Source organism: Ambystoma mexicanum, chromosome 5p (genome assembly GCF_040938575.1).
Source record: "Ambystoma mexicanum isolate Mex_15411 chromosome 5p, UKY_AmexF1_1, whole genome shotgun sequence".
NCBI lineage: Eukaryota > Metazoa > Chordata > Amphibia > Caudata > Ambystomatidae > Ambystoma > Ambystoma mexicanum.
Window position 1 is genome coordinate 482,686,352 of NC_090930.1, and position 15,397 is coordinate 482,701,748.

A 15,397-nucleotide genomic window follows, 5' to 3' on the forward strand; every position below is an offset into this window, starting at 1 on the left:
ACTGGTTTTGAGTAAGTGTTTTCACAGCTCCGTACACAGGACAATGTAGTGTGGATGGTAAGTACTGGCACTGGAATTCTTATCATATTCTGTTGTGCAGGTATTCTGATGCAAATTTCCTCCTTACACACATTTTCTCCTGCCCTTTGAATTACTTCATTATAGTGGACATTCTTTTTAGTTGGCATTATTCCATCTGCAAATATTGTATCCGGTCTGAATTTTTTGCCAGCCACATCAGTAATGAGTGATATTTTTTTTTGTAATACAGAGGTTTTTTCCAAGTAAATAAAACACTTGGGTGACAAAATGCCAAGTTGCAAGCTACTAGCCATCCCTAAAAAGTCACTTGCCACTTTAATTCTACACACATCACCATTTCTTATTCGAGTCAAATACACCTAGCCAGGGTTAGTGGCTAGTGCACATTTTGCACTCTGCTTGATGCATTGTCTCAGAAGGAGTAGTTTTGCTAGGTACTGTGGCAGATCCCCAAGTCTTAGACTGGTTGACTCTTCATAATCACATAAAATAAATCATTTTTTCGTCTATCTTTGGAAAAGGTATGCAAATGACACTGTTTACACTGATTTGTAAAGAGTTGCAGTAGCTGGAAAAAGAGAAACTGCCTTACAAACGCTTTGGGATTGATAGCTCATGAACTATGCATGCTCACAAAGTGTGTTACCTCGTTAGTCAGTTGTGCACATGGAAAATAATGAGCGCACAAAGGCCAGCCATTTCCACACGTAGAGAAAAAGAATTAGAAGGAACATTGATCCTGTCTAAGAGCAGGATAGCAATGAGCTGGAAGGCAAGTAGGTGACCAGAGGTGAAGGTGTGGTGGAAAGACCTCCAGAAATTAGCACTAGCCGAGACTGTGGTATGGCAAGATGCTGCCCGATGGGGTCAAGGTGAGCAAAGTACAGATTTGAACTCATGGAGACAATTGCTTCAGTGGGAACTGCTACTAAAACACAAGAGGGAAACAATTTAATTCAGTATGGAGCGCCAGACACCTGCATGGAAAAAGGATTTGTGTGCACAAGATCAACAAGAAACATGGGAACATTGGCTGGGGGAGCGCGGGAGGAGTTGGTGACCCTTCTGTGCATTTCCCGGGCAGTGAGCAGAGCCTGCGGGTAAACCGTACACAAAAGTCGGCAGAACACATCCACTGCCACCAGCCATTCAGGTATGCTCGTCACTAACAGTAATGTTACAGGAGCAGTGAGAAAGGGGATACATTTTAACCCCTCCTAAGCACTGCTGATCTCATAATATACAATGCGGAAAGGATAAAAAGTGTCCCTCTACCCTTGGGAGCATGCTCTGCCATCGCTACTACCCTTACAGAGGTTTCACTTCCCATTTGCTTGGGTTTGTTATTGCACTAATATGTTAGATGGCCGCACATCCCACACCAGATGCAAGTGTAAACATTTCCCCAACACATAGCATTGCATAGAAATCCCATATAAAACTCCCACTGTTGAAACAGTAATAGGTTTCCATTTCTTCTAACATGTATCCGACAGCATCAAAGGGCTCTTTAGTTGTACTCATTTTGGGCTATCCCACTTTTCAATCTGTATTCCTGTTTTACAGAATTAAAAACTCATGGGACCAATCCATTTGGACCTGAACAAACTAGTGCATCCCTTTTGAATAAGGATCTACAAATATCTCTTACAGCCTCTGCCCACATTGAACATGACCAATTATCTTGATGAAATGTAACCTTAATGTTTCCAACTACCTGTAACGCACATGTACTGCCTTCTTAGCGCTGTGATACCGCTGGGTCTGGGCGCTACCAACAAATACAATAAAGAAATAAAATAAAATATATCTATACCAGAATACATCACCTTAAAAGGACCATCAGTGTTAAGGCATGTTGGCTTGTTGTACTTTGAGAACAAGCAAGTTCAAGGCCATGTAGTACTTTAAGGTTGGCGCCCTGTCAAGCATTTGCCATTTTCTGATTACAAGAGTCCTGCTAAGAACTAACTGGTCCTGCAGGGGGCAGATACTGTAGACTACAGTGTTCCAATGTAGAATGTTTTGCTGCATGCTTGGAATGGTTTGGCTGCTGGCATTCCAACACATATTTGATTGTCAACCTTAAAGAAGCTGGACTGACAGAAAATATATTTCTCAAATACTTCCATCAGAATAATCAAGAGAATGGGAGCAAGAGGAAAGTAGGAGCAAAAACATCTGCCAGCAAACACTACTGTGGCAACAAGGAATATGAATGAAAATTAAGGCCTGCACACTGATCCATTGGTCAAAAAGGTTTAAACCTTAGCAGTACACACTAAGGACTGAGTTTGGAGAAGACGCAGGATGAGTTGAAGTGGGCTGTCCCGAGCATGCTCCTGGGAACACACAGAAGAAAAACACTTTCTGCAGAGAAAATGTGTTCAAATCTTGGCCAATAGCTGGAGCAAGGCCAACCAGTTTGGTGGAAGCACTAATGAAGGCAAAAGTTAAATTGTACGACACTGACATCAGTCTATTTTGACAATACTGATAAAAAAATAAACATTGCACAAAAGAAAATCATACCTTTTTCTGCAAACATTTTAGTCTGTAGTTTGGTGCAGTTAGGCAATATCTGTCAGGTGGCAGTCTTGGTCCAGCATATGGCTTAATCAGTGGCAAAGGAGTTTGATTTTTTTGTCTTGCGATGTCTAACAAAAACTGAGAAATCGAGAAAGTATCCAATTAGACATTCTCCATGTGTTGTCTACTTAATAGAAGCAACACCTGTAACACTTACATCTCTTGGAGGAGGAGAGGTGAAAGACTGGTCTGTCCTGCACTGGATTGCCAATCTTACATCATCTGCATCAACATTCGATTTTTTAGCATGACTTGAATAGATTTTCGCATCTTCCAATATAGTAGTCACATACCCTAGTGAAAAAGACAAAACTGCTCTTTAAACTAATGGAATTACCAAGACTAAAGAGGTCCACAAGTTAACAATGCACAAGTCTACTTGCACGTCAAATCCACAGATTCAAATAGTCGAAATAAATGTTATGTCTGAAGAGACAGTTACATTGTCTTCTGTAACTGCAACGTGTCTCTTAATGACATTCAGGAAATAAAGGGTTTATATTTGCAGATTTAGTCACTTGTAATTAGTTTTGGCTAGCGTTACCCGTAAACTAAAACTATGTTCATGGAAGTACAGATGGGAAAAGATGGTATGCGAGGCAGAATTTTACCCACCCACTGGCCATCCATGGTCATGTTAATCAATATGGACATTCCCATCCAGCAGCCCTCCCATCCCCTTGCCACACACCCCTCCATCGAGGATCTCAACTAGCTCCTTCACACAGAAACAAACTATGTGCTGTTATGGGATGCCATTGTTATTTGCAAGCTGTCTTCTTAAAGGTTATGCTAGAATTGCAGCTGTAAACCAGCTCATGGTGTAACAAAAGTGACGTAACCATGGGTGCCTTTAACCACGGTCTCTGACTGGATGACCATACAGAAGCTCAAAAAGGCTAAAACCCACTCCAGCTTGAGGGACTTCTCTAGAAGCAAAGAGAAGGCATGGCAGTAGAAGCTCCCACTTTCTTCTAAGGGGTTCCCCTAAAGCACCTATCATGCTCTTCATTGTTCTGTTAAACCTTTCCACCAACCCATTAGTTTGGGGATGGTAGGCTGTTGGGAACTTGTAAGTCACTCCACAGTTTTTACACATGGTCTGCATGTAGTGGGACATCAAGTTTGATCCCCTGTCAGAGATGACTTCCTTAGGAAAGCCCACCTTGGTAAGAAATACCAAAGAGGTCATCATCCACTGCCTGAGCAGTAACAGTTGTCATAGGTATTGTCTCAGGGTGTCTGGTAGCATGGTCTACCACAACCAATATAAACCGGTTGCCTGAGGAAGTTGGAGGCTCAAGGGTGTTAGGTAAAGTTTGAATGCAGTACCCTCTGGGAAAACTAAAAGCAACTCGGACTACAGGTATAGGCAACCCAACCTTTGGTATAAGCTTGTACTACACAGTTTTGGTAGCGTGTTGAACAGCCAGGCTTATCTCAATGGGGGAAAAGTGAGCAGTAGTGGAGTAAAACAAAGATTCACAGATACAGGTATTCAAATAAAAGTTTATTGCATAAACTATTATTAATTTATCAGTCAGTTATAAAGCCTTCTTTAGAAGGGAGCAATAAAATAGTAACACACAAATACACTTCAATTCTGTACACTCAGTTTCTGAATCAGAAAAGACCATTTTGGGATGGCCCACGGACACAACCTACGCCCACAGGTGACTTCAATAACAAGGGTGCTGGGGACATTAATATCTTACTGTTGTCAAAGGTTATTAGAACACAAGAGATCACCAATATTCTTAAGCAGGGTAAATACTTTCAGATCCTCTTAGAAAAGAGTCATACAATTCAATAGGCTAAGCCAAAGTCAATAGGCAAAAGTGTTGTATAGGATGAAACACTTCTGGTAAGTAAATGGAAAAGTCTTTGCACAAGTTGTTAGGAGTCTTTGATAAAAAGAAGAATCAAATGTACGGCCACAAGCTGATTAGACCTGTGAGTTGCAGAAGTTACAAGCACTTCCACAGTAAGAGGTAAGTTCTCTTAGACTTGTTTTACAGTACCTTAGAAATGAAGAAAAGATGCAGCTGATGACTTCTGTTCCTGTGCAGCTCTGCTGTTCTCACTGTTCCTGGGCCTCAGTCTTGGGGACAAGAGGGAGGACGTCGGGGGACTCCTGCACTGCATTGGGACAGTCAAAACTTTCAACCGGCAAACTTTCAGTGGCTGTTTTGCGTTTCATCTTCTCGCGGCTACCACAAATAGCAACAACGCGGTTTCTGGCTGTTGAGGTGAGCTTTCCTTGCTTCTGGTGTCCCGCACTCTGTTGAGGGGGCTCAAGCTTGGTCAGTCCTGCTTCTTGGGAGTCCGGAAGATCTTCCAAAATCTCTAAACCAGCTTAAAAGCAACATACACAATCTAGTGTTCCTCTCTCTGGCTCTACTGTTTCCAGCAACTCTGTGGAAATTCAACCAGCTCCGAGATGGATGTCCAGGTGGATTACTTTGGAGTGGATTGGCCCCATCAACTCGAAGGGAGAAGTCGTCCTTGCAGGGGCTTCTCAGTTGATGCCAACTTGGCATTTCGGCACTGCAGCAGGGCTTCACCGGGCAAACCAACGGTGCAGGAGTTGCTGCAGGCGTCCTCTTCAAGCTCTTCTTCGGTTCCTTCGTCCAGTGGTCGACTCTGCCTTCCAAGCCAATCGCCTTTTATTCAGTTTTCTCCCATTCATTCCAGCCCAGCTGTCACTCACCCAGCAGGGTGGCTATCCTTGCCGGACAGTCAGCCAGCCAATCACAACAGAGTGAATTTGGGTCTCCTGGGAGACCAGCCACAGGGAGTTTCGGGCACCTCCCTCACTTTCTGCCAACCCCAGACACAGCCAGAGGCGGGCTTCACTCCTGAATCCCACCAAAGGCGAAATGAACAAAGAGACCAAACCTGGTTTGGGGCGCAGAGAAAATCTCTAGAAGGACCTTTCCACAAAAGACATGGCGAAAAAGGAGACTGGGACCATTTTGTCAAAGATGGCTCTGTGCCATTTTGAAAAGGATGGCTCCCGTGGTTGCTGTACCGGAGCTGCAAACAACCGTGGGAAATGCAAACATGGTAGTTCAAAACGAAACCACTGTCACCAGCCATTCAGTGAGGAAAGGGTAACATAAAAGATGCTACATAAGAAGCAAGTCAAAGGGGATACTAAGAAAGCCCTCCAGCACTCTATTGGAAGATAGGGTGTGCTGGGTCTAGAAAGTTACAATGGTAAGTAAGGTCAATTTTACTTTACTGCTCTGGGAAACAGTAGTTTATCCCAGAGAAAGGTATTTAAACCTTGGGGAAATCTGGAAGACTTCCCTGTGCCATTGCACTGAAAGTGAGGTGTGACACAATGTAAAAGATGATGCCTATGGAGTTTGTCAGACTCCACAATGAAAAGGAACACAGAGGTAAAAGTCCCATTTAAATACCTGAGAGACTGGAAAAAAAGGTCTCTCTCCAGGTTAAAGAAATGAAGTCCTCTAAATTCAGCAACGTTGTTGGGGGTCTCCAAGGTGGAAGGAATTGGCACATTTCTGAGAATTCTCCCTAACAAAGGGGACCAACAATGTCAATCCCCACCTTCTCAAAAGGGACTCCCACCACAGGGAGGGGCACTAAATGTGCCACATTCTTGGACGCATTCTTACCAGAATGGCTGGCATGTGTGGCAGCTCCTACAGAACATATCTACATCTGCACCCAACTTGGGCCAGTAGAAGTACAGAGATAGCCTCTCTTTGATCCTTTTGAAACTCAAGTGACCAGCCAGAGGGATCTCATGTGCCAACTGTGGGAACTTTTGTCTCACCTCCTGAGGCACTACCATTCTCCTGTAGTCCCCTGGGGTAGATTCAGTAGGTTCACTGTAGAGGAGGACATCCTCCCAGTAAAGCATACACTTCCCTGGCTCTTGCCCGTCCAGCAGGGAAGCTGTGTACTGGTGCAGACCTTCTAGAGGGGGACCATCTCTTTGTTCTCTTCTGAAGTCTGCCCTAGAGGGTCCACCTTCTGCAAGTAAAGTCTGCAGCTCAGGATGATCTTTAGGATACAGATCTCCATTGCAGGGAAGGTTTTCTTCCAGCTCTGTGTCACCAGTAGTTGTGTTCACTGAATTTGGTTGGTCCTCCCACTTAGCATCAGCAGGGGAAGGGGTCACAGGGGTGACCTGGGACTGTCCTCTTGGGGATGTCCTTGTTTTATGAACAGGTTTGGGTTTCAGACCTTTCTTCGTACCAGAGACCCTGGATTTCTCCCTAGTCTCTCTTCTCCTCTTAGAAGTTGAAGGGTGGCATTCGTTTTGATAGGAGGTATTGGAAGTCTCCTTAACCTCAAACTGGGCCTATCTGGCAATCTTCTTTGCTTCTGCTTTTTTTTGGTGGGAGGGCTGGGGGTACTAGACGCTACTCTGAGAGCCTTCAAGTCATTCCCCAACAGTACTCTCCCAAGCACTTCATTCTGTACACTAACAGGGATCCTAGCAGTCATGCTATTGCACTGGATGAGAGATGGCAGAATAGGAACCATTTGGATAGGGCCTCCAGCAAGTTTAGCAGGACCTTTGGGTGCCTTAGCTACATCCTCAGGTTTGAAGAAACTTTCATCAACCACCATTATGCTTGCCCCAGTGTCTCTTATGGCAGGAGTCTCCTGGCCATCTACAAGAATACTGTCATTATAATACTCTTTAGTGTCCTCTGGAATGGCATTATAAATATCCACATTCTGTTGTTCCCACAGACCAAGGGACACGTGAGATACACTGGCTTGAACTCCAATGGGGTCTTCAGCCAGTAGATTAAAGTGTGCACTAGCCATTTGTACTTCTCTGTCAGGGAGGAAGACTAAGGAGACAGTGTGGACCTCTGAAGGTTTACCCTTACATCTGGGATCCCCTTTCACATGATCTACAGACCAACATACAAAACATTTCCCAATGTTTCTGTTGAGCTCCCTCTGGTTAAGCACCAGAAGGTTCACTAGACCTACCAGGTTTCCCATGGGATCTACCCTTATTTTGTTTGTAGCCCTCTTTTCGATGGTTGGAATTAGAAATGTATTTACCCTCTTTCTTGTGCTGCTTTCCCTCCTCGTTGTGAGTACTCCCAGAACCATTATCAGTAGCCCTGCTGGCTACCCATAAGTCAGCAGCTTGTGCTAGTTTCTTAGGATCAATTTCCTTAGAGTCAGCTAAGTGCTATCTCAGTTCAGGAGAGCAGGCATCAAAAATAGTCTCAAGTAAAAAAAAGGTTTCTCATTCCTTCAAACATGCACATACCCAGGTAGCCCAAGGGGTATCATTAGACTTTTTGAGGGTTCTAAACCTCTTACGGTACTGGGAAGGAGCCTTCCCAAATCGGGCTATTAATGCCAGCTTAACCAACTCAGTCTTTTTCTGTCCCTGGCACTCAACTCCATAACAGCACCACAACCATTCTGGGGGAGCCTAGACATGAGCTATGCAATCAAATCATTCCCCCTTATCTCTTGTAGACTATAGGTGTATTCAGACGTACTCAGCCATCCAAAAGATCAAGTTTAGGATCATATAATTCTCACAGTTTCTTTAAGCAGGCGAGGTCTCTTGGGACTAGTAGACCTAGAAAATCCAGAAAGGGAAGCAGAGTCAAGGGACATATTCTTCATTTACATTTCATGCTGCATTTCTCTTTCTCAGAGTTTCACCTCCTGATGTTTGCTTTCAAAATGTACTTCAAATGGTTTGAATTCCAGCTCTAATCCAGTCTTTCAATTGCAAGATATTATGGGCTTGGATTTGGACTTTGTGGGGTCAAGACAGAAAGGGGCTGAGGCATAAGGGCAGGTTGTGGAAGAGTGTGGCTCACTTCCTGAGACTCCTCTCCCTCTTCTTGTAGATTGGAGTTTAACTCTAAACTAGCTTCCTCAACATCCTCTTCTATATCATTTTGATTAGTAGGTGGTACAAGTCCCATGCTTTGGTGATTTAACAACCTTGTAATAAGTTCACTTTTTCTTCCTTTCAGAGGCAGACCCCTGCTTTTATATAAATCTTTCAATTGATCTACAGTCAGGTTATTGAGGGCTGACTCATTAAAGTTATCCATACTACAACACCCTGTAGTTGAAGAGGTGTGTGTAGAAGGTGTTTTTCAACACGGGCACATGTGGGATAGTAACACTGAGTGTTGTGGTGTTGGCTATACAGGTATTCGGAATATACAGTCTGAATGAAAAGAAAAAAAAAAGAAAAATAAAGTTATCCATACTAGGCATTGTTACAAGTTTATTTTCTTTTTGGTGGAGCTTAGCCTTGTGGCTGGTTTAGTTGGGCACGAGTACAACAAATAGTCACTGTAATGACTCTACGCCAATCCCACTGCCTGCCACCAGTGTTAGGTAAGAATTGGTGCAGTCACACTGTGCGATACTACACAAGACTTATCTGCTTGTTATTAGGTAACCCGTATAGGTCTGTACTACACAAGTTGGTAGCGTGACTGAGCAGCCAGGTGTATCTCAAGAGGGGTAAATGATAGCTGAAGAGCTGTACAGATGAACTCCGTCAATACAAGCAACCAAGGAACACTTACACTCTCAAGGTTTCAGTTATAAATATATTTATTTATTTACACATCAAGTTTTAGTTGAGCATTCTTTAAAAAGGCAATTGTTTGCAACAGTCAAGCAAACCTTGGACTAACTAAAGTTAAAGTAGGTTAATACTCTTTGGATATGCTAACACATTTCTCCTACACCCTGAAGTGACTTCAATAACAAGGATAGTATTGCATTTATATTTAACACCAATATACTCTTTAGTTTAAAGAAGGGTTAAGGAAAAATAGAAAGGTTAGAGCATAATTTCTTATAAGTGTTACACAGTTGGAATCCTCCAATGAAATCTAGGTAAGCCCAATTGTTCAACAAATTACAATCTATGAGGGACAAGCAATGCCAAAGTCAATGGATTCAGAAAGCTGTCTTTTGGGAGTCAGGACAGCCAAAGTTGGACAAAGTCTATAGTTCTGATGCACTTCTTAGATAAAGTCTTTCACCAAGTAAGATAGTTCACAGAAAATCACTGAAGACACACAAGCTGTTAAGCCTGTGCAAAGGGGAGTTGAAATCAACTCAGCAAGTGCAATTCTCAGTGAGAAAGTGCGATTTAAGGCAAGAAGGTAAGTACCGCAAGCCCGAAAAGTACCTGTTAGGGAGAATTCTCTGTTAAGGCTAATTTCCCAAACCTAGTGAGTCCCCCAGCAGCTTTGCTGGATTTTTGGGGTTTATTTCTTTCTCCTGTTAAGAGTGAGACTCTTTTTCTCCCACTCAGACATAATTTGAGGTGTTCCTTTTCCTTTGACTTTGTATGTGTTTTATGGGCTATGGGGTCCTTTACACCATAGAGCTTCATGTGTTTTTGGTATGTGGGTTACACAGCACCCTCGTGCAGTAACCCAGGGGTGTCGTAGCGACCCCCCCAACATAGACTCCATACCCTGGGACTGACTACTGTCTCCCAGGGCATGTAAAGCCACCATTGGCTTTACTAGTCTTAAATTGTGAACAGAACCAGTACAAACCATCATATTGTGGATGTACTGGTCGGGGCAATTCGATTGCCCGGGGTCTGTTGTTCGAGGGGGCACTGTCCAGATCCCCCCCGACCGAGTTTTGGCTGGTGGCAGTGGATACTACTTTTTATATTCGACCGCAAATATATTCCTATGGGATTTTCCCATTGTTCGAGGCTACCACTTTTTAAAATAGCCTCGAACATACCACCGGTTTATTAAATTAATATAAATTCACTGGTTGGTATTTTTTGCCGAAACTTGGTTCCAAAATGGCGTTTGTGTTCGCTTCTGTGACTCCAACCCAAGTCGAGCCCTTGGTTCCACTTTTTGGCGGGCTTCTCCACAGAAGCCTCCAAAAGTGGTGCCACTCTGTCTGGGTACCACAGGGGGTGTGGGAGGGGGTTTAGGCACCCTGGACTGAGTTGCCTCGGCAACTCAAGTCACACTCTTGTGTGATTGGCCCAAGTGGTGAGCCGCCCGGCTCACCACTTAGCATGTTTGAGTGACAGCTAGGCTGAATGAATGGGGGTTTTCTGCATAAAAGCAGGGCTTTGGGGACTGTAACTTCAGAAGTCGCCATACGACCTAAAGAATCCGAGGAGGAAGAAGCCGAGCCGACCTGCAACGACGACACCACCGGTGGAGCCCTGCTGAACCGTCTCACCACTTTTGCCGACGACAGAGGAGATCTCCAGCCCGGTGAGTCTTCTTCCTTTGACTGGTGGGGATAACCAGTTTGCCCGTCTTTTCGCCTTCCTGGACCATCCCGTGGCCGCCTTGCCTGTGCCAAGCACCCCGGCAACCGGAATACCACGGTTTACCACTACCGCGAAGAAAAGGGTAGTACCTTGTAACCGGAAAACTCTGCGGCTGGTTTCTTCCCTGGCAGTGCAACGACCTTCATCTTTCCTCCACGTCGAGACCTCCTCTTCCTCTGGATGAAACACCAACTTGCATCCGCTGCCAGGAAGAACTGCCCCCGCTGGAGCGTTATTCCCACTTTCAGGTACTGTGTGCCGCCTGGCTTCCCTTGCGACAGATCATTCGGGGTGACAGTAAATCCTCGACTTTCTAACCTGGGTTAGCCTGGGGCCTGTTAACTAACTTTTCCTGACTTGATCTCAATCTTTTGTGAACTATCTACAAAGAGTCTTTGGGCATAAACCCACTGTGTGATCCTGGACACATTTCGCTTGCTCTCTCTAAGAGTGGGTCTGGCATTTGAACTTCCTTGTTCTCCAGTAGACTTTGCCTAACCTGCCTCACTGTGATTCTTTGAAAAGTATTGGAATTGTGCGTTTTCATAACTCTGCCTTTTTCCTCCCTTTTCATATAACTTATTAGAGTGCCATCTTATGTTAAGCGCTCACCTCTGTCTGAAAATAAGTGGTGTTTCTCACTAAGACTTGTCTAATAAGTAATTAGGGTTGTATATATATATATAATAGTGACTGTGTGTTGAATTTACTTACCTCCTTTTTGTGCTAGTGTAATTTACAAGTGTGTCTTTAAATAAATAATTATATACTTTTACACCAAAGCTCTGGTCAGTGTTTGCTTGTGCTACTGTATCTCTGTACCTATTGTGTATACTCTATATACTGCCTAACTCATCTTGAGAGAAGTCTGACTGCTCAGCACCAGCTACCCGGTAAATCTGGGTGGTACAGACTGCTACCAATTGGGTTTACTGCCAAACACATGTAGTCCTAAATCTTTTGCAGTGGTCCCTAAGGGAACTGCACAGTTTCTGCCTAACGGTACCTCTGGTTAGAAGAAAGTGGTCCAGCTGGCTTCAGTCTTGCTACAGCCAAGCAGACCCTGGTTCCTGAGCCTCAGTCGTGGGGACAAGAGGAAGGACGTCTGGAGTGCTCCTGCGGCAGTACTTGGGTTTAGGACTTTGTCGCTCTTAGGAAAGATTTCCATTTCATGTGTAAGTTTCCCTCCAGTTGTGTACCCCTCCAACTTTTTGTTGATGTTCGACACCATAGTCTGACTTTACCAGAGGAGCCAGAGAGTCTGGAGTTCTGTGAATATCTGGGACCACCATGGTCTGTAATTGGTCCACGTATGGTATGCCTGTATGTGAGCAGATCTCCCATTGGGTCCTCTTGGTTTTGGCGCCAAGGACATTTTGGATAAGAGAAGGCCCCAAACAGATCCCTGCAGTTTTCACTGAACGAAGGATAGGATCCAAGTATCCTGAAAGTAAGAAGCCGAGTCGAGGAACCGCTGGTGACAGCTGGAAGGTTTGGCATCCTGAGCCTGCTGTAGTCCCGTCAGAACCCTCTGCATCCGGTCGTCCTAGAAGGTCTGCGAAGACGCTTCGACCCATTGGAATAGTGGGACCAACTATTCTCTGCACCTTCATCAAACGATGCAAGTAAGCCTTCTCGGAAGTGTCCCTGGACCAACCAGTGGGCTGACCAGCTTACACAGACTCTTTGCTCTGATATCGCCACCGTTCCGAGGAGGTCCTCGAGACTTAGTACGTCACTAGCTCTGTGTTCACAGCACTCTCACACAGAATTTAGTACACTTGGCATTCCCAGGTCTGGAGTAAAGTGAGTGCGCCCGAACCGGAGTATATGCGGATACCGTGTTGCCCAGCCGTGGTGACAAACTTTGCAGGTTCGCTGCATTTGTGCCCCTCTTGCCCATGAAGCCTGCTGCAGTGAAACTGGCCTGATCCATGAACCAGGAGCGGAGAAATCGCCACTATCCCATTTCGGAATCATCACTGTATCTTTGTCGCTGAAAGCCACAGAGCCGCCAGATTGCCGCACTTGAGCCTGCAACCGAAGTGGACTCGACTGGGAAAGTTTGGTCCGGAGTGCGCCGGGGGTCGGTGAGTAATCGCAATCCTAACTGGTGGCCCCTAGCACCTCCATCCATTTTTACGCCCGAGTGGCCCCTGAGGGACCCTCTCCTTTCCACTGCTAGTGCAAACTGGCGAACTATTCCCAACTCTTGGAATCGACTGCCCTCAAGTGGAGGCCCTCCTCGAATAGTGGGAACCTATTCGTCATCACCTTACCCACCTTCCTGAGCTGCTAAAGACCCTTGCAGACACACTGTTTTGCCCATCTGCATTACTGTGAGTGCCAGCATTGCAAGAACATTTGAGCAATAGGCTCCACTCGTCTTAGGGATGGTACAGCCTCTTATGAGTGTGTTGGATGCAGAAGGGACTAAAGACTATTTGCACTGCCCGTTTCCTTCACCTATTAGGTTGTGGACCCATTTCGTGCATTAACCCTTTAGACCCCATTGGTCTTGTATATGTGTATTTAGATTGTGTTAGCTTAAAAGTATTACTGTGATTTTATTTGTGCGTTGAAACTCAAAGGCCTTGAAATAAATGTATTTTTATTTTTAATATATATACACACCTGACTTGGAGTGATTTGTAAGTGTTCTTTACTCTGTGTGCTCATTGAGGTCTTTCAGTCACCCTCACCCTTCCCGAGACCTAGTCTTTACCGCCGCCAAGCTAACTTGATTGGTCTGGCTTGAACAGAAGGTTACCCTGTTCCAATTAACTAGGCTGGCTTTCTGAACCTCTGCCCACCAGGTCAGAGTTCAGAAATCCGTCTTTGCTTCTTCAGTGTTTCAGCGCCTCGCCAACAGCACTGATACAGAACGAAGATCTCTGGTTGGACTTTTCCTGGACTCTCGTGAGGGGACTCTAGATTGGGAGTTCCTGCTCCTGGAGCTTTTAGTCGGATTTGTTCCACAGACGACGTTGCACGTGGTTATGAACACTCGACCCCTGGCATTGGGCTTCGGCAAGGCTGGAGAGGAACAGCAAGTCTGGGATTGGAAAAAAGTGGAGTTCGTCACGGGCCAGTTGGACCCACCAGCCCAAGGGGAAAAGTTGTTGCAGCGGGCTGCTCTTCATGATTTCTTCTTCTGATGTTTCTCCTTGTGGTCGACTCTGGTTCTAGTCCAAAAACCCTAGCCTTTTAAGCAAGTTTGCCATTCATTCACAGCCTAGGCTGTCAATCACACAGCATGTCCTTTCAAGACAGCCAGACGGTCAATCAGGACTGGTGTCGTTCAAGCACTCCTAGAGACAAAGGACAGGAGAGTTTCAGGAACCTCCCTCACTTCCTGCCCTCCCAGACACACTGGAGGCAGGGGCAGGCTTCAGGGCTGAAGCCAGCCAAAGGCAAAACGCACAAAGGGCTCAAATCTGTCCCAACAGACAGAGTAAAAGCCAAGAAAGACCTCACAAACAGAACATGGCAAAAAAAGAAGACAGGGCCATTTTGACAAAATGACACTCATGGGTGCCTTTACAAATTAAACCACTGCCACCAGCCATTTAAAGTAGTGAGGGTAACAAAAAATGTTACATGAGAAAGTAGGATAAGGGGCTACTAGGTAACGCCCCAGCACTCCACATAAGTAATGTGTGCTGGACCGCCAAAGTAAAAAAGGTAAGTAGGATCAATTTCACCTTACTATTCTTGGGAACCGAATTTCACCCAAGAAAAGGTATTTAAACCTTAAAAGAAATCCAAAGGATTTCACAGTGACACTGCACAGAAGGTGCAGTGTATCACTATACGAAAAGCAGATTCCTATGGGGTTGGTCAGACTCCAAAAACAAAGTCCTGACCAGGGAAAAACACAAGAGGGAGTGAGAAAAAAAACTGTCACTCATTCAGGAATTAAAATTAAAATGTTAAATCCAGTACAAGAGCTGGGGATCTGTAAGGTGGGAGGAAATTAGCACAGAAATGAAAATTCTCCATAACAAGTCCCTTTTGCAACCAATTATCATCCTTAGGTTTCAGCATACTCAGGGACATTAAATCTTTCGAAGTTTTAGCTTTAGAGAATGCAAGTTATGCATTATGCCCTAAAATCATATTAAAATCACTGTTTGCTAATAAGATTGACCAATGTTTCTGCATAATACCTCATTTCTTGTACGAGGGGTGGCAGAATAAGTAGATCACTGCACTGATCATTGGTGTGTATAAGAAACTATGCAGCCAGTGATCAGGTTCTTGTGAGACGGCTCCATTCCGTCACTAGATTGGGTTAGACAGAAAAGGGTAAGAACCTGGGTCTCACAAGCACTAATGGATAGTGTCATCCATTTCTGCTGGTGGCGATTGGGCAGAAGTCCAGGACTCTATTTGGACTCTTGAGGGGTCAGGCCGCCAATCTCAACGACTGAGGGGATAGTTAGCACGGGGGGAGAG

The 15,397-nt window shown here is 44.8% G+C and overlaps 1 protein-coding gene across 5 annotated transcripts in view; it reads right to left on the bottom strand.

The window, feature by feature from the left end:
- Positions 1 to 15,397, bottom strand: part of TAF9B (TATA-box binding protein associated factor 9b) — a 226,161-nt gene that overhangs the window by 152,828 nt on the left and 57,936 nt on the right. For all 5 annotated transcript variants that reach the window (XM_069612890.1, XM_069612891.1, XM_069612888.1 and 2 more), the window contains exons 4-5: positions 2,789 to 2,925; positions 2,575 to 2,709 (exon numbers count right to left, since the gene is read on the bottom strand). In XM_069612890.1, the coding sequence (XP_069468991.1) occupies positions 2,575 to 2,709; positions 2,789 to 2,925 (272 nt within the window). The remainder of the gene's footprint in view (positions 1 to 2,574; positions 2,710 to 2,788; positions 2,926 to 15,397) is intronic.